The sequence below is a fragment of the Arabidopsis thaliana genome, chromosome 5 (genome assembly GCF_000001735.4).
Source record: "Arabidopsis thaliana chromosome 5, partial sequence".
NCBI lineage: Eukaryota > Viridiplantae > Streptophyta > Magnoliopsida > Brassicales > Brassicaceae > Arabidopsis > Arabidopsis thaliana.
Window position 1 is genome coordinate 2,869,260 of NC_003076.8, and position 22,882 is coordinate 2,892,141.

Below are 22,882 nucleotides of genomic sequence, written 5' to 3' on the forward strand. Positions count from 1 at the left end.
AGCCTATTTCAAGAAAATAATATAATGTTGTTCCTTTTTCTAATAGTCTATCTCACTTATCAAAAACATGTAGGGTTCATGGATCTTGGCAATGATCAGAATCTTTGAAAGTATCTACGATTAATAACACGTGTTTGAAAAATCCACAGAAACTTTCAAGATTTGCTACAATGAATCTAAGCTCAGAGCAGAAATGTGAACATGCCTTCTCAGATATTCAGTAATCAGAGGGTAACTAGTTTCTTACAAAGAGGAATTCTGATTTAAGAGACTGAGAAGATGTAGAGAAGAGTTCATCATCCAACAGATGCTTGAGTAGCTTTTTGTGTTGAGTTTAAGGATGCAGCTGCGGCTTCACGCTCCTGCCGGATTCGCTCTCTCTGTAGAGATTCAATGTAACAACAGAGAAACAAACAAAACTAAAGTTAGTCAGTAATGACACAAGACGCCAGGAAACGGAGGGAAAAAAATAAAAATAACAGTAGAGTTATTTCGTGCTTGGTAATGCAACATGATCCAATTTGTTAGTTTACAATGTCGAAACTGAGAGCATACGTCATGCTACCTATGCAAATAACCTACTGTGCCAAGATAGTTAGCTCCAAGCAACTTGTATGACATTTTTCTGAGAAACAACAGACTCCATCATCTGAATAGTTAGCTAACAGTCTCAGTATTTAGTAATATAACTAGTTTGTATCTAAAATCTAAGCGAGAAGAGAACCAATATAGCTACCTATTTAACCACAGAACAAAAGAGGTTCGAGCCCTTAAAGAAATGTAAGCTAAATTGCCCTAGCAAAGCATCAGAATTAGTTACCATGATCATGAACCAGATGAGTTAATCTACACACTTGGGAGATACAGAAACATAATGAAAACAGGAAGTGATCATTGTATTTGTCTCCAAGTTAAAGTACACACTTGGAGACATTGGAACAATAACGAAAACAGAAATTGATATTATAGTCTTGAGAGTTTAAAATCTAAAACATACCCTTCTCTCCCAGTAAGGCAAGAAGCAGACAAAGTCATAGACTGGAGTAATGGTCTGCACCAACACAAAGTTTATTCCAGTGAAAAGCAAGAGTCCCTTCAACGGCCTTGTTCTGTGAGGCATATTTGTTCCAAGTCAAGAATCTTCAGCTCTGTAATTATTTAGTCCATATATCTCAATTACTACTACCATTAACTATACTGATTCAGTTGAATCCTATTATCTTCTCAAAACATAATCAAATTCAAAGTAAAAGCCTTTCCTAGTAAACGTTTCCATTCAACATTATTATTGCAGTTTGCTTCAAGTGACTTACCAGAGATTTTGAAATCAATTCTGAAGAAACTTCCATCAACAAATGTACATTCCTGTAGTAGAGAAAATTGAAAAACATCATTAAGTAGAAAATAATCGAATGATATAAACAAAAGTAATCTTTGGAATCATAAAGAACAATAAAGTACAGAATCGAGTTAATAAACTTGTTTCTCATACACAAGATAATAGAGGTATTAAGAATCAGTTAAAAAACACTACTAGAGTTCATAAAAACAATGAATCAAGAATAATCTAATGTGGCTCCAAGCAGCATACATATCCAAAAATAAACAAAGCACAAGTGATTACAAGCTCTACCAAAAAAAAAACAACCACTGATTCTGTGAGGCATTTCATCAAACACTTGGTTGGCAACAACAATAAGAACAGAGCAAGTGAAATTTGGACAAACCTACAAGCTGAAATCAAAGGAAGCATATGCGGAATCAACAATAACAACGAATAGCGAAGAACAAAGCGATGAAGTTGCATCAAGACAAAAATCGACGAGAGTCACATGAACGAATATTTGACAGAGAACTAACCAGGAGTAGCAGTCGAGAGAGAGATCGAAGCGAGGGAGAGATCGAAGCTAAAGAGAGAGAGCTTCGTCCGCAGAGAGAGAACAAAATCGACGTATGCGGTTTCTGTTTTATTCCAATAACGACGTCGTTTGCATTAGTGAACTATTCAACGGTGGATAATTGCGCTACGTGGCTACTTGCTTAGCCAATAATGAGTTTCAGACGTCCGATTTTTGCCACCTTGTCTTCAACAACAACAAAAAATTCTGGAAAAAAATAAAACGCAAAACTGAAGAAATCTCGTTTCATCCGCCATTAACGACCTCTCAAGGTAATCTTATTACTATATATGCTCTTGGGTATTAATTTCAATCTGTTAGCTTCTCGGTGAAAAACTCGATTGGTGGCTTTATTTTGATCTCAGTAGTACGATACTTTCTAGCTAGATCTTCTTCATTGAATGTAATTGGCTTATCATAGATTCATTTCTCCATTACTTTTTTTTGCTAGTGAAATTGTGATCATAGATTCATCTCTGCGATTTATTAGGCTTTCTATGAACATGAGAAGAGTGTTTGGAGGTGTATCTACAGGCAAGTATGAGAATAATGAATGTTCTTCCTCATCTTTGTGTCCTAGCTTGTTTTGATTCATTACTTACCTATGCAAATGCAATGAGTTAATAATGTTGCTGAGTTTTTCTTCTTTTCCTTCTTCTAGATTTGTTTCCGTCGCGAAGTATGTACCGGCCGCTGCAGTCTGGGGGAAACTTGGTTATGTTGTTTAAAGGATGCAGACGGTTTGTGAGAACAACGTGTCGCGTTTCGATCCCTGGTGGTTCTTTGGGGAATGAATCAAAAGCACCTCCAAGGTTTCTGAGGGATAGAAAGATTGTTCCAGATGCTGATCCCCCCAATATGGAAGATATCCACAAGTTGTATCGACTTTTTGAGCAAAGGTTGATATTTCCTTCACCATCTTTTTCCAGCAGTGAGCATACATGTGTTGTATCTAATGGCTTTCCTCTTCTCTTTTGGCAGCTCGAGACTCACCATCTTGACTGGAGCTGGGGTTAGCACAGAATGTGGAATTCCGGATTACAGAAGGTAATTCATTTGATCGATTAGTCTTGTCTGAAGATGCCTTGCATTCTCGTTTTGATGGTCTCATGGGTTACATGTGGTTCCATTTGATGATTTGGTGCAGTCCCAATGGAGCATACAGTTCTGGTTTCAAACCAATTACCCATCAGGTGATCTGAAGGCAAGATCTATGAAATCTTTACAGTTCTTAATGCAAACCTTGGATCATTTTACTATTGTATAACTGTATTAATCTATTGTCTACAACCTCCTTCACAGGAGTTTACTCGATCAAGCCGAGCTCGTAGGCGGTATTGGGCGAGGAGTTACGCTGGATGGAGGAGGTTCACTGCAGCACAACCAGGACCAGCTCATACTGCTTTAGCATCACTAGAAAAAGCTGGACGAATAAATTTTATGATCACACAAAATGTTGACAGGTATATCCTTCAGTTCCTCTTCCGTAGGATCTCTGTTGGATGTGAAGAATGTTGACTCTAAGCTCTAAGTTGTTAGGTTGCATCATCGTGCTGGGAGCGATCCACTTGAATTACATGGCACAGTATATACTGTTATGTGCTTAGAGTGCGGCTTCTCTTTTCCCCGAGACTTGTTTCAGGATCAGCTAAAAGCAATCAATCCTAAGGCCAGTGTATACCATAACCTGAATAAACTGGATTAATGTATCATCTCGCAAAGTTACAACGTTTTTGTTTCAACTGTAGTGGGCTGAAGCTATAGAAAGTATTGATCATGGAGATCCAGGATCAGAGAAGAGCTTTGGCATGAAACAAAGGCCTGATGGTGATATCGAGATTGACGAAAAGTTTTGGGAAGAGGGTTTTCATATACCAGTATGTGAGAAGTGCAAAGGAGTCCTAAAGCCTGATGTAAGATTGACTTAATCAGATAGAGACGAATCAGTTTAGCTCTGTTTCTTATTATGTTCTCGTTGAATTGAAGGTAATTTTCTTTGGAGACAACATCCCGAAGGAAAGAGCTACTCAAGCAATGGAAGTTGCAAAACAGAGCGATGCATTCCTCGTGTTGGGTTCATCCTTAATGACAATGTCTGCTTTTCGCCTTTGCAGGTGATGCAGGAGAATAATCATCCAGTTTTGAGTTTGCATCTTACTAAGAAGCTTTCTATATACCTTTTGCAGAGCGGCTCATGAGGCTGGTGCTATGACCGCAATTGTAAATATAGGCGAAACAAGAGCTGATGACATTGTTCCATTGAAAATCAATGCTAGGGTTGGTGAGGTATGAGCATAGCATAAAGCTCTTCCCTTTCCTTCAGCCTTGAAAATGCCTTAAATATCCATATTATTTCATGATTGTCAGCCTTAATAATTTGTCATTTCGTGATTGGTTTGCTGCAGATATTGCACAGAGTTCTTGACGTGGGATCGCTCAGTGTCCCAGCTCTCTAGCACAATGTCCGGATCATTTAAGTAAACTTTGGCAAGAGCTATGTTATCATTTAGATCACCTATATATATTATTTATAACTAATCAAAATGAATGCTTGTATTCCTGCAACGTATCTCAAGTTGTAAATCCAACATCAAATAAAAGAGTAATCAACATCAAATAATAGATTCAACACATGAACTAACTCGAAGCAGCTAACACTTGCAGAACATGGTGTTGTTCTGAAAAACAAACCAAAACAACCAAAGCCACCTTCCAATACCCGATTACACAAGCTTTTAAACCTCAGAAAGCTCAGAGAGGGCCTTATCGATATCCTCCTCATGGTTCCGAAGATCGTTCCACTGCATTAAGAAAAAGGTCTCGTGTAATAAGCAGGACATATGCACGTGTGGAAGACATAAACAATGGAAGAGAGATGTGAATACCTGTTCCAGGCTTAGAGAGATACCTGCAACATATAGGAGACATCGAAAATCTTGTCAACATGATTATGCAAAGAAAGCAAACTAATATAGCTGGCCCTAGGAGACAAAAACCAAGACGTTGTTGATGAAAAGAAAACACTCTGCGCATCTCCTCCTCTCAGTCCCAAACCGCAGAAGTACTAGATATATAATAAAAGTCCCTAAGATCTGCTAACTAAATGCAGAACCTTAACGAAACAAAACATGAAAACAAAGGGATGAGGATACATTGTTGACCATAAAAAAGAAAAGAGAGGAGGATACAGAGTATTAGCAAATGTGGAATTGTGAGAAGAAGAGAGACAGTCAAAAGAAGATATGTAGTTAAAAACAAAAATTTACCTTGCTTGCTATTACAAGGTAAAGTTATACCGTCCTTGACAAAGAACTGACGAATGGCAATCCAAATCCTCCCATTGCAATTCCTCACAAAGACTCTCCGATTCTTATCTAACTGGAATGTAAACAAAACATAACATCATAAACAAATATCACAACTTGATCCAAACCCTAAAACTCATACGAACTGCTACAGACAAAAAAGAGATGAATAGTAGAGAGACTAACATTGCAGATGAAGATGTCCTCAATCTCGTCCGCTGGCTTTGCCACTTTCTTAGGCGGCGCGTGGGTCTCAGATTCGTCGCGGTCGTCTGATGCTCTGACATCCTCGTCTTTCCTTTTTCCGTTCTCAGACATTTTCTTAACCTCTAAAAAAAACACTCTTCTACTGCAAAAATTGACTCTTGAGATTCTCAAGTTAAATAAAAAGCACCTCTCTCCTTTTCTCGCGTAATATATCTACTGCGTTCACCGAATTACAACTGTGATATCAGATTCGGAACGCCATTTTACAAGCGCACAGTTTGAGAACACGCGCGGCCAAACTTAAAACGGGGGAGTTTTTTGGGAAGGTAAATATTCTTTGGAAAAGAGCAACTATAGCAATGAAAGTAGCAACACAGAGTGATACATTTATTGTGATGGGTTCATCTTCAAAGACAATGTCTGCTTATGGCCTTGTCCGGATCAAGTGAAGTTTGGCAAGAGCTATGTAACATTTAGACCTATCTTGTTTATAACTTATCAAATGAATACTTGTATTCCTGCAACGTATCTTAATTTGCAAATAAAACAGCACTACAGCAGTAAATAAAAGAGCAATCATTATATTCTTAATACCAACCAAAGCTTGTCTGAACCAAAAGTGAAAGATTCCATACACCAACTAATTTGAAGCAGCTTACACTAGCAGAACATGGTGTTGTTCTACAAAAACAACCAAAACAACTGAGCCATATTCTAATAGACGTACAACCAATGATACAAGTTTTAAAACCTAAGAAAGGTCAGAGAGGGCCTTCTCGATATCCTCTGCGTGGTTCCGAAGAGTGTTCCACTGCATTAAGGAAAAGCTGTGTAATAAGCAAATAACAAGAAAACAGAAACACTTCTAGGAGACATAAAACAGTGGAGAGAGATAGAAAGAGATGTGAGTACCTGATCCACGCTTAGAGAGATACCTGCAACGTATAACAAACATAGAGATAATCTTGTCAACATGATTAGTTATGTAGAGATAAACTAATATAGCTGTCTCTAGAGAAAGACATGAAGGAGCAATAGCACCAAAATAAACAAAACGTTGTTGTACAAAAGCAAACACTCTGCACCATCTCCGCTCATACTTACAAGTCCATAAACAGTCTCAATAAGCAGAATTGCCTATTATAAAACCCTAAGATATGCAATTCTATAAACCTGACTAAATGCAGAAACTTAACAAAGCAAAACAGTAACGAAATATAAAACTAAGAGATGAGGAAACACATTACTAGAAATAATGAATTATGAGAGCCAAGGGGCATTGGTTTAAATTACAAAATAAAGTTACCTTTCTTGCCAGGCAAAGTCTTTCCGTCCTTGACATAGAACTCACGAATGTCAATCCAAATCTTCCCGTTCCAATTCCTTACAGAGACTCTCCTATTCTTAGATATCTGATGTATAACCAACATGAACCCTAATTTGATTAAAACCCTAATTTTGAGCAAAACACATCAACAAAATTAAAACTTGACCGAAACCCATAAGCTCACTGCTAATAGAGTAGATAACGAAATTGAAAGATAGACAGAAAGTGTAGACTAACGTTGCAGACGACGATATCGTCAGACTGGTCGGAATCGTCTGCTGGCTTTGCGACTTTCTTAGCCGGCGCGTGGGTTTCAGATTCGTCATCTGATGCTCTGACATCTTCGTCTTTCCTTTTTCCTCTAGAAGACATTTTCTCCAACTGTAAATAAGCAGACCCAAAATGTTCTCTTCAGACCAGAGTAAACTCGCACTAAACAAAAAACCGAGCAATTACAAAATTTAGTAAAAGTGAGAAGGAAACCTGGTCGTGACGCTGCAACGAGTTTCTCGGAGACGGCGAAAGGACTCTTCTACTGCGAAATCGACAAAAGAGAATTGAGAGATTCTGAAGAAAAATGAATCGGCGCGTCTCTTCTCGCGTATTTATGTTAATGTGTTCACCGACCACGCGCTGTTGCAGAGCGTGTGATAAAATTAGAACTGTGACAGTTGTTTTGATTCGGAACGCTTTTTTATAAACGCGAATTTGAGAAAACGCGGGAGCTTTTTTGCTTGGGAAAGGTGAAAACAAAAAGATTTGGACTTGGTTTGAAATCGCCGAACCCTTGACAAAACTCGATGGGGAATTTATTCGTGAAGAAACCGAAGATCACGGAGGTTGATCGAGCGATTCTCTCTCTCAAAACCCAAAGGCGCAAGCTTGGTCAATATCAGCAACAGGTTCTTGATTCCTTCGCCTTGTGATTTCGCATTTCTAGGGTTTATTCTTGCTCGAATTTGGTCTGAGACAGAAAGTGCAGTTTGATTCGATTCACTAATGGTTATGAATAAGGGTAAAGGTTACTGAATTTCGGCTATGGGTTCTCGAGGTTTAAGAAGCAGTTAAATGTAGAAGTTGCCTTCAGAATCTGTCTTGGATCCAAATGTTGATTCTTATGTCAAGCTAATGATGGTTTAATTATTTCATCGCCACTATTGGTAGATAGTGAGTTTGATCGCTGAGAAAGTGGAATGCAAATGTTTTTTTTTTCTTTCCTATGATCCTGAGCTTTGACCTTTCTTTCTCTTAAACCTTTCTTTTTAGCTTGAGAAAGTAATTGAAGCAGAAAAGCAAGCTGCAAGAGACTTAATCCGTGAGAAGCGAAAGGACAGGGCTTTGTTAGCATTGAAGAAAAAACGGACACAAGAAGAGTTGTTGAAGCAAGTAGATCAGTGGCTCATCAATGTCGAACAACAAGTAAATTGGCTTGACCTTCTTCTTATCATCTCCTTGTTTCCATCACATAACCTTAGTGCTATATAAACAGTACTTTTCTTTTCTTTTATAGCTGATTTTATGTTTTGAAAGAAACATAAACGAATATATTTTGAACCTGTCTTTATGACTCAGTTGGCAGATATCGAACTTACAAGCAAGCAAAAAGCAGTCTTTGAGAGCTTAAAGCAAGGTAACAATGCAATTAAGGCGATTCAGAGCGAGGTCAACCTTGATGATGTTCAAAAACTGATGGATGACACTGCCGAGGCCAAGGCTTATCAGGATGTGAGTTAATAGTGAATCTTGTTGTTCCTTTTTGTTTGTGTGGTTCGCTTATAGTTACAATCATTTGTCACATTTGCCGAGCTTCTCCTTGTTTTTCTCCTTCATGGTTATGAGTATTCCCTTGCTTGATCTAACTGTTAAACACTTTGATTTTAGGAACTGAGTGCCATATTAGGTGAGAAACTATCAGCGGAAGATGAAGAAGAGATCTTAGCAGAATTCGACAACCTAGAAAGTCTGGTATGCTACATAATGGATTCTCTTGTTTCTCAGATACAATTGTTTCCAGCATTATGACCGTACTGCCCTATTGATGTTTCGAGTACCACCATTTACTTTGTGAAACAATCTTCTTGAGTGGAGTCAAATGTGATATATAATGTTTGTTTGTTTTGAAGCTGATTGTTGAAGATATGCCTGAAGTGCCTACGACAGAGCTCATGCCTGAAGAACCCGAGAAAATGGATCTCCCTGATGTGCCAACAAAAGCACCAGTCGCTTCCAATGAAACCACTTCAACAAAGAGAAAAGGTTTTTGTGATGTTTGTTCAAGTAACAATTGCTTCATACAAAGAACCTTTAACTCATAGATGCTTTTGTTGTTGCAGTTCTTGAAGAACCTTTGGAAGCTTGATTCAGAAGTGAAGAATCTGATAGACTACTACATAGCCACCTCGGATTATAATCATTCTTTGGAAACCTTTTTGTTATGGGCTCTTGAAGATCTTTGTGTATTCTCTTCTTACTCCTGCAGCTTGTAAAGAACCAAGTTCATGGAGTCTCTCTCCTTGTAAAATGGTTTGGTTGTTTCTAAAACCGATTCAGAGTCTTTGACCTGAACATATGAAAGTATGAATGACAACATTTAGGCTCAGTGGGAACAATTGTTTCTCTTTCTTTGTATAGGATTTTCCTCTTTTCTGAGTGAAAATCAAAGCTACAAATTCTTCCAGAAAGAATTCACTAAAAGATATTTGTAAATGGGAATGTCAAACCAATTGGTTTGTCAAGATTTCAAAACCAGAAAAAAAAATTCTTAATTGATATTAAACCAAACCGTATTAAATTGGTATGGTTTTTTAATCTACAACAAACCAAAGAAAAAAAACCGATACGGAAACACGACTATTTAGCAAAACTATGCACCTATCAATAATACCTCGCTCGATCTGGGTTTTTGCAAAGCTTTATAGGGTTTAAGAACTATGGCTCTCTGAGCTTCATTTGGAAATCTTCATTGTTCTTCGACGACTTTGTTTGACTCCAGGTACCTGTTTTGTTTTTGTATTCTTAGAACAAATAAGATCCCAAGGAATTTCTTTTTGTAATTTCTGGGTTTTGTAGCCATAGATCTCCTAGATGCACAGAAAGTGTTTGAGGAAATGCCTCTGAGAAGGTTGATTTAAACTCTATTGCCCGTTCATTTCATAGATCTCGCCGCCAATTTTAGTTTCGAGGATTTGTGCAAAGCTTTTAGATTTCGTCCCTCTTTTGGTTGTATTTTCCTCAAAAATCCTATGCAAATGTGGATCCAGTTTCGCAGTGCCTTACGATTTTAGATTTCAATAGTATGGTTATGAACATTCATGGAATTTTTCAACTTCCCTTTAAATCTTTTAGATTACTTTTTTCTTAATATGATCTTAGTTTGTTTCACTTCATGAGGTCCATATAGATTATACAATCTAAAGCATTTCATTGTTTATGCTTTGAGATCTCACGCCTAATGTATCAAGTGTCAAGTAATAATCCTATAACGTTAACTGTTCTTTCGAATTCTTGCTAATCCACAGATTTGTTGATTCAGTTTTGTAATCAGGGACTGAGCTTAGCCTTTACCATTTCCTTTCTTTAATGTATAAGTACTACTCTACACTCATCTGCATGTCTCATTGCTTTACATCTTTCCTTCTTTTGCTTTTGTTCAGGCTTAGTCAGAAGCTGATTTGGGATTTGAGATGGCGACAGAGCATAGCGGTTTAGAAGATCAGGAGAGCCAACCAAGCCAAGTGGCTCCTGGTTTTGTAGGAGCAATTGAAGAACAATACAAAAAACTCAGAGATCACGCTGAAGCTTATCCATATGTTTGGGGTTCTTATACTGTTGTCTATGGTGGTCTTTTCCTTTGGACAGCTTATAGATGGAGGAAACTTAGGAGAACTGAAGATCGAGTTCGTGGTCTTCAGACAAAACTTCGGAAACTCGTCGAAAATGAACAAGCAGCAGTAACAGCTTCTAAATCTGCTCAATCAGTGGACAAGTCTTCTTCAATTCCCGACAAGAAAACGTCTTAATTAGTAAGTTACAATCAGAACCATTGTCTCTGTTAGACTTTTGACGAGGTTAGTTTCTTACAACGGAATCAATATTCCCGGGGTTTATCTGTTTCGTCACAGTATTTGTGTTCTTTATCAGCATAAAATTCATGTACATGAATGAAGAAGAGAAAACGCTTATTCGTTGAAACGCTAAAAAGTCATGTTAAGCGTTGTTGTTCTTATAGATGGAGTAAATGCCTTAAACCCCGATTATTTGTTTGTGTGTCAATGCTATACCAACTGAATTAACATTACCGGGTTTAACTTTGTTTTGTTTGAACTTTTATTAATGTATCGGTATATAATATCATTCTTAAACAAAAACATATACATTTTGATGTACATGAGTGAGAAAGACAAGAAAACGTAGAAATGATGAAACGCTAAAAAGTCATGTTAAGCGTTGTTGTACTAACAGACGGAGTTTCTGGTGCAGTGTAACGCTCCGGCTGAAGAAGTGAGTACTTTAACCTGTTTAGCGTTTGCGACTGTGAACCTTTGATCTGGGCCGTAATTGGGCCGTGCTTTTCCAACACCTTTGTGTAGGCCAAAACAAGCTCCGTTCTCGAAGTAATCATTCACTGAGTAGAATTTCCATTGCATTTGGTCTCCATTGCTACGTTTCTTCCAAGTTATCTACAACAAGTTCAAATTCAAATGTTAGATGAGATAAAAAAAAAGAAAATGCGTTTTGTGTTTTAGCGTTTTCCATTACTACTTGATACGGACCTCTTTGCTTCCGGATTTTGGTGCCACGAAATAGTTTGATTCACTCTTTACACGAGGGCTCATGCTTCCTCCAATTGCATATTGAGTCCATCCTTGGTAATAGTTATTGGCAACATGAGCATATCCATGTCTCACTCTGTATATTTCACATATTTCATCCAAATTAGAAATCGAAATATCAATAAACGAAAATCAATTAGTCTAGGCTTCTGTCAATTTTGTACCTTGGCATTCTCTGGTTGCAATTAGGACCAAAGTGGTTAAACACAACAGTTACCCTCATATCTTTGTCTTTTACATAGCCATCATCATGTCCAAGAAGCATGACCTTGTCCTGGTTCCTAAACCAATTGTTCGACACTGTGACGTCAGTACTCCCTAGTGTGACATCTAGAAGACCGTCTTCGCAATCATAGAGAGTGTTGTGGTCGATCCATACTTTCTTAGCCGTGACTAGCCTGATAGCGTCGCCATCCATGTGTCCAAGTTGGATGATCTTTGAGTCAGGTCCCATCACTGAGCTTGGTGGATGAGCTTTACAATCATGGATCTTAAGCCCATGAATGATCACATCGGTGGCTCTATAGACTATGAGGCAAGCGGGACCCGAGATGTGAACACTAGCACCTCGACCATCGAGTGCCGTGAAGCTGCTGATTAGAAGCGGTTTATGAAGCTTGATCTTCATGTTTCTTTTGAATGTGATCCATTTTTTACCTTTGACGAGTGTTGCTCCGTATCTTAGGGTTCCAGGTTTAGGGTTCAGAGGATCATCAGACGGGTCGGTTACTTTGTATTGTGTGACTCCTTTACCGATATTTCCCGTCATTTTTCCGGCAAATCCGACTGAACACCGCGCAAGCTGATTGCGGGTTCTACGCCAATGGGGGTTTGGTCTCCAACATTTGTCCATCACATTCAGTTTCGTGGCCTCCAAGACATTTGCGACAAACAAAACGATCAAGAGTAAAATCAACGCGATGTTCAAGAACCTAACCATGTTTCTTGATTCGAGAAGTGAATCAAGATTTTCAAGAAGAAGGTTTTTGAGAAAAGGTTGAGATTATGATTACAAGCTTTGTTGTGTTTGATGATTTGTGTATTATAGATGGAGTTTATATATCGCAGTGATCGAGTTAGGTTTTTGTTTAACCAACAAAATGTTAGTTTTATGTTTTCTATTTAGTATGAGTTCTTGACAAACTTAACAAGTTGTAAGTTGTAACAACTTGAAGCAAACATCTAAAAGTAAAAAAGAAATAGTGGAACTGTTGTTATTATGAGCTACCTCGTTTTTTTCTTAGCTTCCTATATTTAGTATTGAAATGTTGAGTTTTGATGATTCGTTTCATAGCGTGTTAATTCGATTCCAAAAATATATATTCTGCTGCACATATCAATAGTTCTTACAGCTACTACGCATGCCTGTTTTACCAGATAAATATGTATCAGTTAAATAATATTTGATTGATCAGAGAAACCATAGGCCTAGATTAATATTTAACAACTAAAGAAAATGTGTTGAAACTTCCACGAAACTCCGGTTATATATTAACAATGACCATATACTTTAAAATATTTATATTGGATGAATAAATCCATAATAGATGAACACATGACCTGAATAAACTCTTCTTGGTCTTCGTTTTATTCTTTCTTGTTTCGATGCCTTACGAGAAAGAGCTCGCTGCTGCTAAGAAAGCCGTCTCTCTAGCTGCTCGTCTCAGCCAGGTTAGTAACCACATATGTCTAATTTATTGACAAAACTTTTACTAATGACAGTTTTTTTTCATGAACTGTGTGTTGATCAGGAAGTGCAGAAGTCTCTGTTGCAATCAGATGTCCGGTCAAAATCTGATAAAAGTCCGGTTACAGCTGCTGATTATGGTTAAATCAATCCCATTCTGTTGTCAATCGGTTTTTATTCGTGTAACAAAACTGGTCAACCAGGTCCAATCAAACCAGTCCTAAGTTGACCAAACCTATCGATAAATATGCAGGATCCCAAGCTGTGATCAGTCATGTACTAGAGAGAGAACTTCACCCTGAACCACTATACTTGGTTGCTGAAGAGGTACTTACAGTCTCTTATTACCAGTCAAAAACACACCACCGAACTTAATCTTTCTCTGTTACATATCTTTTGCAGAATGCAGAAGATCTGCACAAGAATGGCGCCGAGGAATTTCTAGAAAGCATTACTAAGCTTGTGAACAATGCTCTAGCTTCTGATGATTCCTACGCCAACTCTTCTCTTTCAATGGATGATGTAAGGAAGGCGATAGACCACGGGAGGTCACAAGGCGGTTCCAGTGGCCGCCATTGGATTCTTGATCCTGTTGATGGAACCAGAGGGTGAGAAGTCTTGAAACTCATTACAGAACAATCTTCTCCTTTTTGCTCTAACCTGCAGATTCTGATTAATAGGTTTGTAAAAGGAGAGGAATACGCTGTGGCATTAGCTTTGCTTGTGGAAGGCAAAGTAGTGCTCGGTGTCATGGCTTGCCCGAAACTTGAGAATCACAAGTCTTCTTCTTCAGGATGCCTTTTCTTTGCTACAGTGGGAGAAGGAGCTTATGTGCAATCGCTTGAAGGCGACTCTCATCCTCCACAGAAGGTATTATAATTATCAGAGCATTTGATGTCCCTTAGGCTTGTTCTCTCGTTTTGTGTTCTTAAAACAGAGTGGAGAAAGTGTGCTAATAGGTGCAAGTGAGCAACATTGAGAATCCTGAAGAAGCAACCTTTGTGGAATCATCCCACAAACCAATCCCCATCCATAGCTCCATTGCCAATGTACAGAATAACATATTTTATGTGTGTAGTTGGCATCAAGCCTAACCTAACCAATGTATTAATCTTTTCACTAAAACTTACTCTCTTACGGTAAGCAGAAACTTGGGATCAAAGCTCCACCTCTAAGAATCCATAGTCAAGTGAAGTACGCAGCTCTGGCTCGAGGAGATGCAGAGATATACTTGCGTTTCACTCTTAAAGGGTACCGAGAGTTCATATGGAACCATGCTGCTGGTGCAATCATCACAACAGGTATGCAAATATTTATTCATGGCACCTATTACGGAAAACAAACAAAACAATTACACTAGTGACCAAAAGCTGTGAGCAATAAGCCAATAACCTCGTGTAGAAGCTGGAGGTGTAGTTTGCGATGCTGACGGGAATCCTCTGGACTTCTCGAGAGGAAATCATCTTGAACACAAAACAGGGATCGTGGTCAGCACCAAGAACCTTATGCCACGGCTCTTGAAAGCCATTAGAGAATCCATAGAAGAGGAGATGCTTCTCTCTGAGACACAACTGAAACTGTAATATATGTACTGCCTGAAATAGCTATCTGGTGTATATCACACATCTGCCGTTGTGTACTGTCAGACACTGAAGAAATTGTATGCTTTTGAATATTGGTCTCGATTTCAATAAAAGATTTCAATACACAATGTAGATTATTTGGCTTACATAAATTACTACACAAAGCATACAACTAGAGTCTACCTAAAGAGGCACATCTGATGGGTAATCTTGTGGGTGACTATTGATCGTCTGCCTCACCAGAAGTTCTTGTTCCCTGAGGTTAGATGGAGGAACATCGTAGACATCTGAGAACATGTTCTGCAGATTCGGTTTCTCAGTCTTCTCTGCAACCCGGAGCGCTTCTAACATCTGTATACAAGGACCCAAAAGGATAGGATAAATTAGCATTTATAAAACCAAAATGATTCTTATACAATGCTCATGATCAAGGTTTTTTGGTTACCTCTTTTTTGATTCTGCTTCTCAGATCCGATTCCGTTTTATCACTCCACCAGCCATTACTTTCAATCCATGTCCTAAACCTAGACAGTGGGTTTCTTGCTTTGTTCCACCACTCTATCTCACCTGCAGAGCGGTACCTAGTGGAATCATCTGATGTTGAATGGTGTCCTACACGGTATGTTAAGGCCTACCAAGCAAACAAAAAAAAAAGAGAGGATTTGAACTTATTTTGTGTTTTGATGTTGCATCTAATATCAACACATCATATTAACCTCAATCAAGATTGGCCTCTGTTCTCTAATTGCCATTTCGCGAGCAGTATGTACCGCACTGTACATGGCAAGTGCATCATTTCCATCCACACGTATACTTCGAATTCCATAAGCACGGCCTTTGACCACTACACCATCACCTGTTGGCCATTGTGTTTGCAAAAGCATTGGCAAATCCAAAAGTCTTAAAGAAAACCAAGTAAAGGGTATGTACATCCAAAGAAAAAGAAAAGGAGTTACTTCGGAACTGATCTGAGGTGGGAGTACTGATGGCCCATCCATTGTTCCGGCAAATAAATAAAACAGGAGCTTCCATAACTGCTGCAATATTCAAAGCAGCATGGAAATCTCCCTAGCAAAAACATTACATTGATCAGCCACCACAGAGTTTTCAGTTTCAGTAATCATAGTGATGCATAAAAATCTGAAAAGCTCGAGAATAATGCAAGCAAATATACATAATTCACAATCCATTGCAATATACCGGCTTAATGCCCTTATACTCACCTCACTCGTGCCACCATCGCCAAAATATGTGACCGCACATGCATCCTTCTTGTCCATCTTTAAGGAATAAGCAGCACCAACCGCGTTTGGTAACTGCGTACTGAGACAAAATAGACCATGATCAAGACAAATTTGCAACATAAGCAAGAGAAACTTAAAGAATATAAACAGTAGAGAAGAAGAGAATCTGAGGTGTATACGCAATGGTTGCAGAAACGGTAAAATAATTGAGCTTGTTAGAGCCATAGTGGACGGGCATCTGCCTGCCTTTTCCATAATCAGATTTGTTCCCAAAACACTGGTTTGCAAATTCTTGAAGCGTGAAACCACGCCATAGTAGAACACCAGGCTCTCTGTACTGCAAGTCCAACAAAAAAAAAGACAGCTCAATTTATCAATCTTTCTTTTGTTACTCGAAGGGGTTGCATAGTACCTTGACATAAGTTAACATTATGAAAATACTGTCAATTTAACACATGGTAGCAACATGAAGTATAAGAGAGTGCATTTACAATATATGAATGAATAAAAAACCTGAGGAAAGATAACATCTTGAGGAGTGAGAGCAGCAGCTGATGCAATATTAATGGCCTCTTCACCGATTGCAGTAGCGTAAAAGGAAAGTCTGCCTTGTCTTTGAGCTTCGTAGAATATGTTATCCATAATTTGAAGAGTAACCATATCGCTATATATCTTCACCGCAACCTCCTCGCTAACCTGAAGAGGAAGAATAAAGATGAGTTCTTTGGCCTATTTAGAATTCGCAAAAAGAGGAAAAGATTAATTCTTTCTCTTGTTTTTTTTGTGAAACCTGAACAAACTGGCTGTTGGTGATAAGTTGGCCATTGTCATCAAGAACACGGTAGCAAGGAACACGCTCTTTATCAGATTCTGATATGAATTGAATCTCAGGTGTGAAAGCTACCTTTCCTCCTGGAAAGTCCATTACCTGAACATTCAAGGTCCACATACATATATTCTTCAGAATGAATGGAGAATATCAACACAATAAGAAATCTAAAGGTTCATGAGAATCTAAAAACAACCCACACAAACTAGAAAATTTCTTGAGATATAACAATCATGTTTTAGTAAGTAATTCATAACATCAACAACAGAAATATGTATAAATGTCAATAAAAGCGATTTAATGACAGATTCCAATGATACGACAAGAGTGGATTGAACAGTGAGCTATGGACTTCCTATAAAAGTCAAAATGCGGAGGAACAATGCATGCACCTGATGATTGTTGGCGTATTCGTGCTGAACAAAACTAGAGAGTGTCTCTGGCTCCGCCATGGTATTACAGAGACGGCTAATTGGATTCTGTGAACCTCGAAGCGGGGGGTCATGTGGTAGGATTTGGCGGATATGCCGAGTCACGTGGCTCCTAGAACCGAAACCGAGGTTGTGTCTGAGAATATTGAGTAAAGTCGATTTTGATGAAAAAGAAGATCTCAAATGCAGAGCCATTTTTGATTTTAGAATTTGATAGAGAATGGATAGAGAGAGATTGTTGAAAACTGAAACGTGAAAAGTGTAGTTGTTAAGTGCCGTACAGATTTTGATTCCTTAATCATAAAGTGGAATCTTTTATTAAGGAATCGCGAACAAGGCCTTCGTCTGTAAAAATATAAGCCCACAACACTATTAAATGGCCCACTATATAAAACGACTTCATCAGGACCCAAACTTTTATTTGGTTACAAGATACTCTCACTTTAACACGAGGTCACACACACAAGATATGCCTAAAATGAATGACTTTAAAGTCACATCCATATCTTCACAGTTCCAACTTTGCCAAAATCCAACATTTAGAAACAGAGCACCATTTTGGCTGATATAACAAGAGAAATTAAACAACTCTTGATAACTAATTACTTCATTGATTGATGAATGATCCAAGCAGTTTAATATTCACAGCAGTATCTCCTCAACTTTTTGTTAAAACAACTTATGATTGCATAGAAACACATGAGAACGGAATTGGCAAAAGTCAAGGCCATGAGATCTTCCTGTTTCTACTATGTCAAAGATAAACGAGATAGAGAGAGAGAGAGACAAGGCGGTGGGAGCTAAGCCAAACCAGACAAGCCGAGACGATCAGCAACATTGTACATAACCAGCTTATCGTAAAGAGGGCCGAACAGTTGTTCTCCTCCTATCGAGAACGTCAATGCCCACGCGGAGAGAAGAGCTGTAAAGACACTAAAGCCAATTGCTGACCGGACAACATCTGCATCAGCACAAGATTTCAAAGGTGTCAGAGAGGATAGAATGTACATATTTCATATCTCAGAAAGAGATACAAAAGTTTAAATCTTCTTAAATCAGAAGTAACAACATAACTCAAAAGTCAAAAACAAGAATGATCATCAATTCATTCCTGAATATACTTAAGGCAATAACACATCAAAGCCAGTCGTGACGAGGGAGAAAGATTTAATAGACCTAGAGTACTGTCCCCCAGATCAAATAAGCATACAATGAATAATCACCAAAGAAAATGGATAACTTCTGAACAACCTCATTAGTAGCCACTGGATCAGACACTCCCCATTAACTTATTCTATTAATTGCTTCCTATAAAATCTAATGGGCATCTACACACTAAATGCTACAAGTTCATTAGATTTGAGCCTGAATAGGCCAATGGACTTATCATGTATCCGCATCAAATTAGTTCGAGTATGATACTTGCAATCCACAAGCCATAAGGTTTAAGACTGTCAAGACAACATTCGTAGCCACTATTACACTACTGAAACAGTAAATACCAGCAAAATTATACGATTTCATAGGATCTAATGCCAGATCAAAAGATCCCAATCTAACATTCCCAAATTCCCCGGATACGAAGATCGGTGGAAAAACAAAATCAAAAAGGAACTTACAATTGCGGATTTGAGGGAAAGCCCGAGAGTGACGGAGAACAGGCCAGAAATAGAAGCAATTGACAAACCAAAGCCAAGGCAAGAGAGCGAAACCGAACTTGTAGAATCGACGAGCGTAATCCACCGATGCTTCCTCCGTTAACCCCAACGGACCGTCAATGGTTGGCCAAACCTGAGCTGAAGAGATGATCGTCGACAATGGGTTTGGATTCGGATTCGGATTCGGATTCCGATTGCGTATAGGGTTCAGACTGGGGTCGTCGCTCCGTGTAGCCTCCATTTTTGCTCAGCCACTAACGAAAAGTTGAAAAGCTCGCGAATAAAGAAGTTAAAACGACTTTTTAGTTAAACACAACGATAACGACGTCGTTTCCACGTACCACTCAGTCTTTCATGGAAACTGCAAAATATCAGCATTTACTTCAATTTGTTTAAGGTGACTGAACTTTATAAATATTTGATTACTCAAATTGTACTTATAACATCAACAAGAGCTTTACAAATATCAAAACTTCAATTGTAATGGAATTTGAAGCTATAAATGTCTCCATAGACATGAGTGACTTGAGTGACTTGGAACAGATCCAAGTTCAGGCAATCAAAACTCGCATACTCGGTAACATTCCTATGTTACAAGCCTACATGATATGGTTTGGCTAACGACGCATCATCTCATCGGGCATACTCGGAAGGTATTAGTATTACGATATGATCAAACCTCGAGCTCGACTGAATATAGAACCATGAAGAAAGAGCTACAAGCTCTCAACTCTTTCGCTCCATCATTAGATCAACACACTAGTCCCACTAGAGATTTCTTCATCTTCTTCGATAAACTCGAGTGATTCACCATAATACTCATGAGCATCTTGCCTAACAATAGCTGATAAACCCATTTCACCATTTGATTCAAGACCTAAGACTAAAACCCTAAAGGAGGCTCTATCAGGCTCATAGCCAATAGATTGCATAAAGGCATAGCAATCCATGACAAGATCAAAAAGCTTATGATTCAAGAGAATCGTCAAGAGAGTGTTGAACCATTCAATCTCAGCCATTAAACCCTTTTCTGATTTCATAGCTGAGTAAAGATAATTGACCTCTTCCATCAAACTATTATCCGCCATTACAGTGATCATATCTGTGTACATTCTCACCTGAGGCTTGTACCAATACTCCTTTCTAATCTCTTCAAAAACCTAAAAACGATTCCACAGTTAAGATAGAAACACAGCTAAAACATGATGGGTAGAAAGCGAGAGATAGATAGAGATAGAGACGAACCTTGAGAGCTAGAGAGCACTCGTTTTGGCGTAGAAGTTCTCTGAGAACGGCGACCATATCGAATTTCAAGAGCCGACGGAATTTAGAAATGATTACACGATCAAGCAGAGCTGAGGAAGAAGAAGTCGTGGAAGTAGAAGGAACGGGAGGAGGAGGAAGAAGTGGATTGGCTCGCTTCAGGGCTTGAACCGCTTGAATCGCTTCGATACTGAGCATTCGTCCTCTCTGCAATGGTTTCCTGTTCTTGCTACGGTCTCTCATTTTTATCACCATAGCTCGCTGGAGAATCTGAATCCGGCCACCGGTACCACCGCGTAGCTTGAATCCGAGACGGAGAATATCATCTCCGCAACTTCGCAGTCCAATCCCTTCCATAGTCGCCGTTAAGCTCTGTTCCTCTGAGTGGTGTGGGAATGGCAGAGGAGCAGAAAATGAAGCGAAATTACAATAATACCCTTTTCGCTTATCTTGGTTTCATATCTTGTAATGAACCCTTAACCGGTTCTCAGATAAAACCGGTAAGTGTTTCAATTTGTCGTATAACCGTAGAACCGTATAATTAGTGAATGTAAAATTACATGTAGCATTCAAGAACTGAATCCGATTACATTTGGAAGAGATAAGTCTGATTATTGTTTTACATCTGAGATATTATGAACATTGTCTCCCTCACCTTGTAGAGCTCGAAACAAATTATCAACGCTCCTGTCAGTTTCGCTTTTCGTTTGAAAATCTGAAGACAATGTTGTATGATTCTCAGAGACTTTAGACGCTTGCAATGGTGAAATGCATGGAGTTAAAGATGTTGCATCACCCAAGCCTTTGGAAAGGCAAACATATTTGAAAACTAGCTGTTTATAATTATTAAGCAAGTCTTCAACATCTCCTATCTTTAAATCACCAACACTGGCAAACATGTAAGGATATTCTTGAAATATTTTGGTTGCCTCACTTCTATCATTCAAAAGCGTAGCAGCGCCCTTATTTTCCAAATCGGTAATGGGGTCAGCTTTCTTTATTGGTGTTTCACTCAGTGTTTCATTGGTACCAGAGAAACTATCAGTTGATTTTGTATGCAGAAGCATGTTTTCCCTCTTAGTATTATGAGCAGTGGGTAATGCAGCACCGTGATCCGTTTGATAAGACTGGCTTCCCGGACCAGAAAGACGTGCATGTGCAGATTTCATTTTAGTTTCAAAGTCAGCTTCATCCATGGAGAGGGATTTTGCATCAATATTTGAGATGAATGACTCTGCAGAGAGTATGTTGGTGAATAAGTAGCCAGCTTCGCCAACCAGTTTAGATTGACGCCTATATCTTTGTATATACAACAAGTTTGAGTGAAACTGGGGAGGGTTAGCCTGGAGAAACAAAGCAAATAATGTCATTTTCAGAATCCAAGGATAAGAGTTAATATGAAGTAAACATGAGACATATTCAGAAATAGCTTTTGCTTAAATTGTACAATCCTTGACAACATACCTTAATGGTAACATATATGAGAACAGGAAGAAATTGGTCAGCTCCAGGTTCATTCTGGTTTGAAGCAATTGAAGCATTTAGAAGTAAGTTATTAATGACTTTGCAGCACCTAAGGATACACATAAGCTTATCACGAGGAGCATTGTACATATTTATCTTCTGGAGCTCTTTTTGAGCTAGCTGCCATAAAATAAGAAAAAAAAACATCACAAGTAAGAACCATTATAAGAAAACAAGCAACACTATGGAGAGATAGATGTGACTTACAAGCCAAGATGTTTGGTTTTGAAAAGTTGGTTGTATATCCAAGTTTTCAGGAGATATGAACTGTTGAACCAAGGAAATCTTCTGAAAGAGTTTCTCATCGGATATAACATCCTCGGTGTTTGATGCAAAAACCCGGGGAAATAACTTTGTCATGACATACTTCTCCAGGCCCTGTGTATACATAAATTAAGTCAAGAAAGATTATTATAGATAAATCATGAGAGAGATAAGCAGGAAAAAGGGAAGAAGAATAACTCACATCTCCCGCATTGTCTAACTCATCATCGGAACAACCAGACCAAAGTGGATGAGCCCTGAAAGCAGACTCCATCTTGTAAAAGAAGTCCTGAACTGCATCACAATCTTTTTCAGGGTCTGGTGCAGTGTTCAAGATCGAAACAATGAAACTGCAAAACATCAAAAAACGTTCACAACTCAAAAAACCAGTGGCATGTGATGTTTCCATCACAACAAAAATCTGCTTAAGTTTATAGCAAATCATCGATATCATAACATTGTCGCAAAAACGAAAAAAACTATTCATAACTACTAGAGAGCAATGTGAAATCAGCAAGATATCTTATCTTGCACACATGTAATCATAACTAGAGAGTAAATAAACCTAAAGTATACAAAAAGCGAAGAAGAGAAGCGAGAGAGAGAGAGAGAGAGAGATAACCTTTTGATTGATTTGATGAAATCTTTGGCGGAGGGTTTACTCAAGAAATTATGCAGACCCGAGACGACGTCTGTGTTCTCCATCAATCCCCCAAGATACCGTACGATCGACGACAATCAAAATTGAATTCTTTGTCAGCAAGGTTTTTAGTGGAAAGAGATCAAATCGGCTTTTTAATACACGAGATGATGAATAATGATGCGGTGGG

General features: G+C 38.5%; 12 protein-coding genes and 1 long non-coding RNA gene across 29 annotated transcripts; 4 read left to right on the forward strand and 9 right to left on the reverse strand.

Moving 5' to 3' along the window:
• Window positions 1-6: 6 nt before the first annotated feature.
• On the reverse strand, window positions 7-2,063 carry AT5G09225 (uncharacterized protein). Its single transcript, NM_203023.2, has 4 exons — window positions 1,861-2,063; window positions 1,314-1,365; window positions 998-1,148; window positions 7-380 (listed from the first exon to the last, which is right to left on the reverse strand). The coding sequence occupies exons 3-4, from the start codon at window positions 1,118-1,120 to the stop codon at window positions 297-299; spliced, it is 207 nt and encodes a 68-aa protein (NP_974752.1). The 5' UTR covers window positions 1,121-1,148; window positions 1,314-1,365; window positions 1,861-2,063; the 3' UTR covers window positions 7-296.
• Window positions 2,064-2,105: 42 nt separating this feature from the next.
• On the forward strand, window positions 2,106-4,530 carry SRT2 (sirtuin 2). Of its 7 annotated transcripts, none has more exons than NM_180464.4 (11): window positions 2,106-2,170; window positions 2,389-2,432; window positions 2,560-2,797; window positions 2,880-2,945; window positions 3,046-3,091; window positions 3,201-3,361; window positions 3,438-3,567; window positions 3,647-3,811; window positions 3,885-4,012; window positions 4,085-4,184; window positions 4,304-4,530. In NM_180464.4, the coding sequence occupies exons 2-11, from the start codon at window positions 2,396-2,398 to the stop codon at window positions 4,352-4,354; spliced, it is 1,122 nt and encodes a 373-aa protein (NP_850795.1). In that variant the 5' UTR covers window positions 2,106-2,170; window positions 2,389-2,395; the 3' UTR covers window positions 4,355-4,530. The 7 variants fall into 7 exon arrangements, with proteins under 7 accessions (NP_850795.1, NP_974754.1, NP_974753.1 ...); NM_120959.4 differs by having other exon boundaries at window positions 2,118-2,170; window positions 2,350-2,432; NM_001085081.2 differs by having other exon boundaries at window positions 2,149-2,301; window positions 4,304-4,520.
• On the reverse strand, window positions 2,147-2,371 carry AT5G01615. The gene has a single exon (NR_142523.1). It is a non-coding gene; the product is annotated as an other RNA (long non-coding RNA).
• On the reverse strand, window positions 4,401-5,730 carry AT5G09240 (ssDNA-binding transcriptional regulator). 3 transcript variants are annotated; one of them, NM_203026.3, is made up of 4 exons: window positions 5,390-5,730; window positions 5,165-5,276; window positions 4,784-4,879; window positions 4,436-4,699 (listed from the first exon to the last, which is right to left on the reverse strand). In NM_203026.3, exons 1-4 carry the CDS (start codon window positions 5,519-5,521, stop codon window positions 4,677-4,679), a joined length of 363 nt encoding a protein of 120 aa, NP_974755.1. In that variant the 5' UTR covers window positions 5,522-5,730; the 3' UTR covers window positions 4,436-4,676. The 3 variants fall into 3 exon arrangements, with proteins under 3 accessions (NP_850798.2, NP_974755.1, NP_196486.1); NM_120960.3 differs by having other exon boundaries at window positions 4,784-4,806; window positions 5,390-5,590; NM_180467.3 differs by having other exon boundaries at window positions 4,401-4,806; window positions 5,390-5,590.
• A 146-nt stretch (window positions 5,731-5,876) lies between these two features.
• KIWI (ssDNA-binding transcriptional regulator) lies at window positions 5,877-7,350 on the reverse strand. Of its 5 annotated transcripts, none has more exons than NM_120961.3 (5): window positions 7,221-7,336; window positions 6,975-7,118; window positions 6,717-6,822; window positions 6,323-6,345; window positions 5,877-6,221 (listed from the first exon to the last, which is right to left on the reverse strand). In NM_120961.3, the coding sequence occupies exons 2-5, from the start codon at window positions 7,107-7,109 to the stop codon at window positions 6,162-6,164; spliced, it is 324 nt and encodes a 107-aa protein (NP_196487.1). In that variant the 5' UTR covers window positions 7,110-7,118; window positions 7,221-7,336; the 3' UTR covers window positions 5,877-6,161. The 5 variants fall into 5 exon arrangements, with proteins under 5 accessions (NP_196487.1, NP_001332125.1, NP_001332126.1 ...); NM_001343040.1 differs by having other exon boundaries at window positions 6,717-6,862; NM_001343041.1 differs by having other exon boundaries at window positions 5,929-6,345; window positions 7,221-7,350.
• An 88-nt stretch (window positions 7,351-7,438) lies between these two features.
• Window positions 7,439-9,494, forward strand: VPS20.2 (vacuolar protein sorting-associated protein 20.2). The gene is made up of 6 exons (NM_120962.3): window positions 7,439-7,639; window positions 8,004-8,156; window positions 8,310-8,462; window positions 8,619-8,702; window positions 8,861-8,993; window positions 9,071-9,494. The coding sequence occupies exons 1-6, from the start codon at window positions 7,538-7,540 to the stop codon at window positions 9,094-9,096; spliced, it is 651 nt and encodes a 216-aa protein (NP_196488.1). The 5' UTR covers window positions 7,439-7,537; the 3' UTR covers window positions 9,097-9,494.
• A 72-nt stretch (window positions 9,495-9,566) lies between these two features.
• AT5G09270 (uncharacterized protein) lies at window positions 9,567-11,622 on the forward strand. 2 transcript variants are annotated; one of them, NM_180468.2, is made up of 3 exons: window positions 9,585-9,729; window positions 10,391-10,759; window positions 11,217-11,622. In NM_180468.2, the coding sequence occupies exon 2, from the start codon at window positions 10,421-10,423 to the stop codon at window positions 10,754-10,756; it is 336 nt and encodes a 111-aa protein (NP_850799.1). In that variant the 5' UTR covers window positions 9,585-9,729; window positions 10,391-10,420; the 3' UTR covers window positions 10,757-10,759; window positions 11,217-11,622. The 2 variants fall into 2 exon arrangements, with proteins under 2 accessions (NP_568208.1, NP_850799.1); NM_120963.2 differs by lacking the exon at window positions 11,217-11,622 and having other exon boundaries at window positions 9,567-9,729; window positions 10,391-11,104.
• On the reverse strand, window positions 11,164-12,338 carry AT5G09280 (Pectin lyase-like superfamily protein; the record flags this gene model as incomplete). Its single annotated transcript, NM_120964.2, has 3 exons — window positions 11,164-11,316; window positions 11,510-11,645; window positions 11,734-12,338. The coding sequence occupies 3 exons, from the start codon at window positions 12,336-12,338 to the stop codon at window positions 11,164-11,166; spliced, it is 894 nt and encodes a 297-aa protein (NP_196490.1).
• A 704-nt stretch (window positions 12,339-13,042) lies between these two features.
• Window positions 13,043-14,970, forward strand: AT5G09290 (Inositol monophosphatase family protein). Its single transcript, NM_120965.6, has 8 exons — window positions 13,043-13,240; window positions 13,321-13,396; window positions 13,510-13,583; window positions 13,659-13,864; window positions 13,937-14,126; window positions 14,216-14,305; window positions 14,404-14,557; window positions 14,658-14,970. Exons 1-8 carry the CDS (start codon window positions 13,175-13,177, stop codon window positions 14,837-14,839), a joined length of 1,038 nt encoding a protein of 345 aa, NP_196491.2. The 5' UTR covers window positions 13,043-13,174; the 3' UTR covers window positions 14,840-14,970.
• Window positions 14,920-17,621, reverse strand: AT5G09300 (thiamine diphosphate-binding fold (THDP-binding) superfamily protein; the record flags this gene model as incomplete). 4 transcript variants are annotated; one of them, NM_120966.4, is made up of 9 exons in its annotated part: window positions 17,305-17,621; window positions 16,874-17,011; window positions 16,597-16,779; window positions 16,263-16,420; window positions 16,063-16,162; window positions 15,796-15,907; window positions 15,556-15,695; window positions 15,285-15,470; window positions 14,920-15,190 (listed from the first exon to the last, which is right to left on the reverse strand). In NM_120966.4, exons 1-9 carry the CDS (start codon window positions 17,536-17,538, stop codon window positions 15,023-15,025), a joined length of 1,419 nt encoding a protein of 472 aa, NP_568209.1. In that variant the 5' UTR covers window positions 17,539-17,621. The 4 variants fall into 4 exon arrangements, with proteins under 4 accessions (NP_568209.1, NP_974756.1, NP_001331658.1 ...); NM_203027.2 differs by lacking the exon at window positions 17,305-17,621 and having other exon boundaries at window positions 16,874-17,214; NM_001343042.1 differs by lacking the exons at window positions 14,920-15,190; window positions 15,285-15,470 and having other exon boundaries at window positions 15,538-15,695.
• Window positions 17,622-17,637: 16 nt separating this feature from the next.
• AT5G09310 (gamma-secretase subunit) lies at window positions 17,638-19,294 on the reverse strand. The gene is made up of 2 exons (NM_120967.5): window positions 18,963-19,294; window positions 17,638-18,304 (listed from the first exon to the last, which is right to left on the reverse strand). Exons 1-2 carry the CDS (start codon window positions 19,240-19,242, stop codon window positions 18,144-18,146), a joined length of 441 nt encoding a protein of 146 aa, NP_196493.1. The 5' UTR covers window positions 19,243-19,294; the 3' UTR covers window positions 17,638-18,143.
• A 105-nt stretch (window positions 19,295-19,399) lies between these two features.
• Window positions 19,400-20,694, reverse strand: AT5G09315 (vacuolar sorting protein 9 domain protein). Its single transcript, NM_001343044.1, has 2 exons — window positions 20,247-20,694; window positions 19,400-20,161 (listed from the first exon to the last, which is right to left on the reverse strand). Exons 1-2 carry the CDS (start codon window positions 20,619-20,621, stop codon window positions 19,748-19,750), a joined length of 789 nt encoding a protein of 262 aa, NP_001330185.1. The 5' UTR covers window positions 20,622-20,694; the 3' UTR covers window positions 19,400-19,747.
• A 148-nt stretch (window positions 20,695-20,842) lies between these two features.
• Window positions 20,843-22,835, reverse strand: VPS9B (vacuolar protein sorting-associated 9A-like protein). The gene is made up of 5 exons (NM_120968.3): window positions 22,675-22,835; window positions 22,255-22,402; window positions 21,996-22,166; window positions 21,729-21,908; window positions 20,843-21,607 (listed from the first exon to the last, which is right to left on the reverse strand). Exons 1-5 carry the CDS (start codon window positions 22,755-22,757, stop codon window positions 20,876-20,878), a joined length of 1,314 nt encoding a protein of 437 aa, NP_196494.2. The 5' UTR covers window positions 22,758-22,835; the 3' UTR covers window positions 20,843-20,875.
• Window positions 22,836-22,882: the final 47 nt, after the last annotated feature.

Excerpts from the sequence above, each read along its gene's own strand:
- AT5G09315 (NM_001343044.1), bottom strand. The coding sequence starts at position 20,621 with ATGGAAGGGATTGGACTGCGAAGTTGCGGAGATGATATTCTCCGTCTC. Across the intron at positions 20,162-20,246 it reads AGTGCTCTCTAGCTCTCAAG|GTTTTTGAAGAGATTAGAAA; the intron begins GTTCGTCTCTAT and ends AATCGTTTTTAG.
- VPS9B (NM_120968.3), bottom strand. The coding sequence starts at position 22,757 with ATGGAGAACACAGACGTCGTCTCGGGTCTGCATAATTTCTTGAGTAAA. Across the intron at positions 22,167-22,254 it reads AGTTAGACAATGCGGGAGAT|GGCCTGGAGAAGTATGTCAT; the intron begins GTGAGTTATTCT and ends ATGTATACACAG. Across the intron at positions 21,608-21,728 it reads TCATATATGTTACCATTAAG|GCTAACCCTCCCCAGTTTCA; the intron begins GTATGTTGTCAA and ends TTGTTTCTCCAG.
- AT5G09270 (NM_120963.2), top strand. The coding sequence starts at position 10,421 with ATGGCGACAGAGCATAGCGGTTTAGAAGATCAGGAGAGCCAACCAAGC.
- VPS20.2 (NM_120962.3), top strand. The coding sequence starts at position 7,538 with ATGGGGAATTTATTCGTGAAGAAACCGAAGATCACGGAGGTTGATCGA. Across the intron at positions 7,640-8,003 it reads TTGGTCAATATCAGCAACAG|CTTGAGAAAGTAATTGAAGC; the intron begins GTTCTTGATTCC and ends CTTTCTTTTTAG. Across the intron at positions 8,157-8,309 it reads TCATCAATGTCGAACAACAA|TTGGCAGATATCGAACTTAC; the intron begins GTAAATTGGCTT and ends TTTATGACTCAG.
- AT5G09240 (NM_180467.3), bottom strand. The coding sequence starts at position 5,521 with ATGTCTGAGAACGGAAAAAGGAAAGACGAGGATGTCAGAGCATCAGAC. Across the intron at positions 5,277-5,389 it reads AGGACATCTTCATCTGCAAT|TTAGATAAGAATCGGAGAGT; the intron begins GTTAGTCTCTCT and ends TTTACATTCCAG. Across the intron at positions 4,807-5,164 it reads ACCTTGTAATAGCAAGCAAG|GTATCTCTCTAAGCCTGGAA; the intron begins GTAAATTTTTGT and ends TATATGTTGCAG.
- SRT2 (NM_001085081.2), top strand. Across the intron at positions 3,092-3,200 it reads TCAAACCAATTACCCATCAG|GAGTTTACTCGATCAAGCCG; the intron begins GTGATCTGAAGG and ends CCTCCTTCACAG. Across the intron at positions 4,013-4,084 it reads TCTGCTTTTCGCCTTTGCAG|AGCGGCTCATGAGGCTGGTG; the intron begins GTGATGCAGGAG and ends TACCTTTTGCAG.
- AT5G09310 (NM_120967.5), bottom strand. The coding sequence starts at position 19,242 with ATGGAGGCTACACGGAGCGACGACCCCAGTCTGAACCCTATACGCAAT. Across the intron at positions 18,305-18,962 it reads TTTCCCTCAAATCCGCAATT|ATGTTGTCCGGTCAGCAATT; the intron begins GTAAGTTCCTTT and ends GTGCTGATGCAG.
- KIWI (NM_001343041.1), bottom strand. The coding sequence starts at position 7,109 with ATGTCTTCTAGAGGAAAAAGGAAAGACGAAGATGTCAGAGCATCAGAT. Across the intron at positions 6,823-6,974 it reads ACGATATCGTCGTCTGCAAC|ATATCTAAGAATAGGAGAGT; the intron begins GTTAGTCTACAC and ends GTTATACATCAG. Across the intron at positions 6,346-6,716 it reads GACTTTGCCTGGCAAGAAAG|GTATCTCTCTAAGCGTGGAT; the intron begins GTAACTTTATTT and ends TATACGTTGCAG.
- AT5G09225 (NM_203023.2), bottom strand. The coding sequence starts at position 1,120 with ATGCCTCACAGAACAAGGCCGTTGAAGGGACTCTTGCTTTTCACTGGA. Across the intron at positions 381-997 it reads TGCCTTACTGGGAGAGAAGG|AGAGAGCGAATCCGGCAGGA; the intron begins GTATGTTTTAGA and ends GAATCTCTACAG.
- AT5G09290 (NM_120965.6), top strand. The coding sequence starts at position 13,175 with ATGCCTTACGAGAAAGAGCTCGCTGCTGCTAAGAAAGCCGTCTCTCTA. Across the intron at positions 13,241-13,320 it reads TAGCTGCTCGTCTCAGCCAG|GAAGTGCAGAAGTCTCTGTT; the intron begins GTTAGTAACCAC and ends TGTGTTGATCAG. Across the intron at positions 14,306-14,403 it reads TCCATAGCTCCATTGCCAAT|AAACTTGGGATCAAAGCTCC; the intron begins GTACAGAATAAC and ends TACGGTAAGCAG.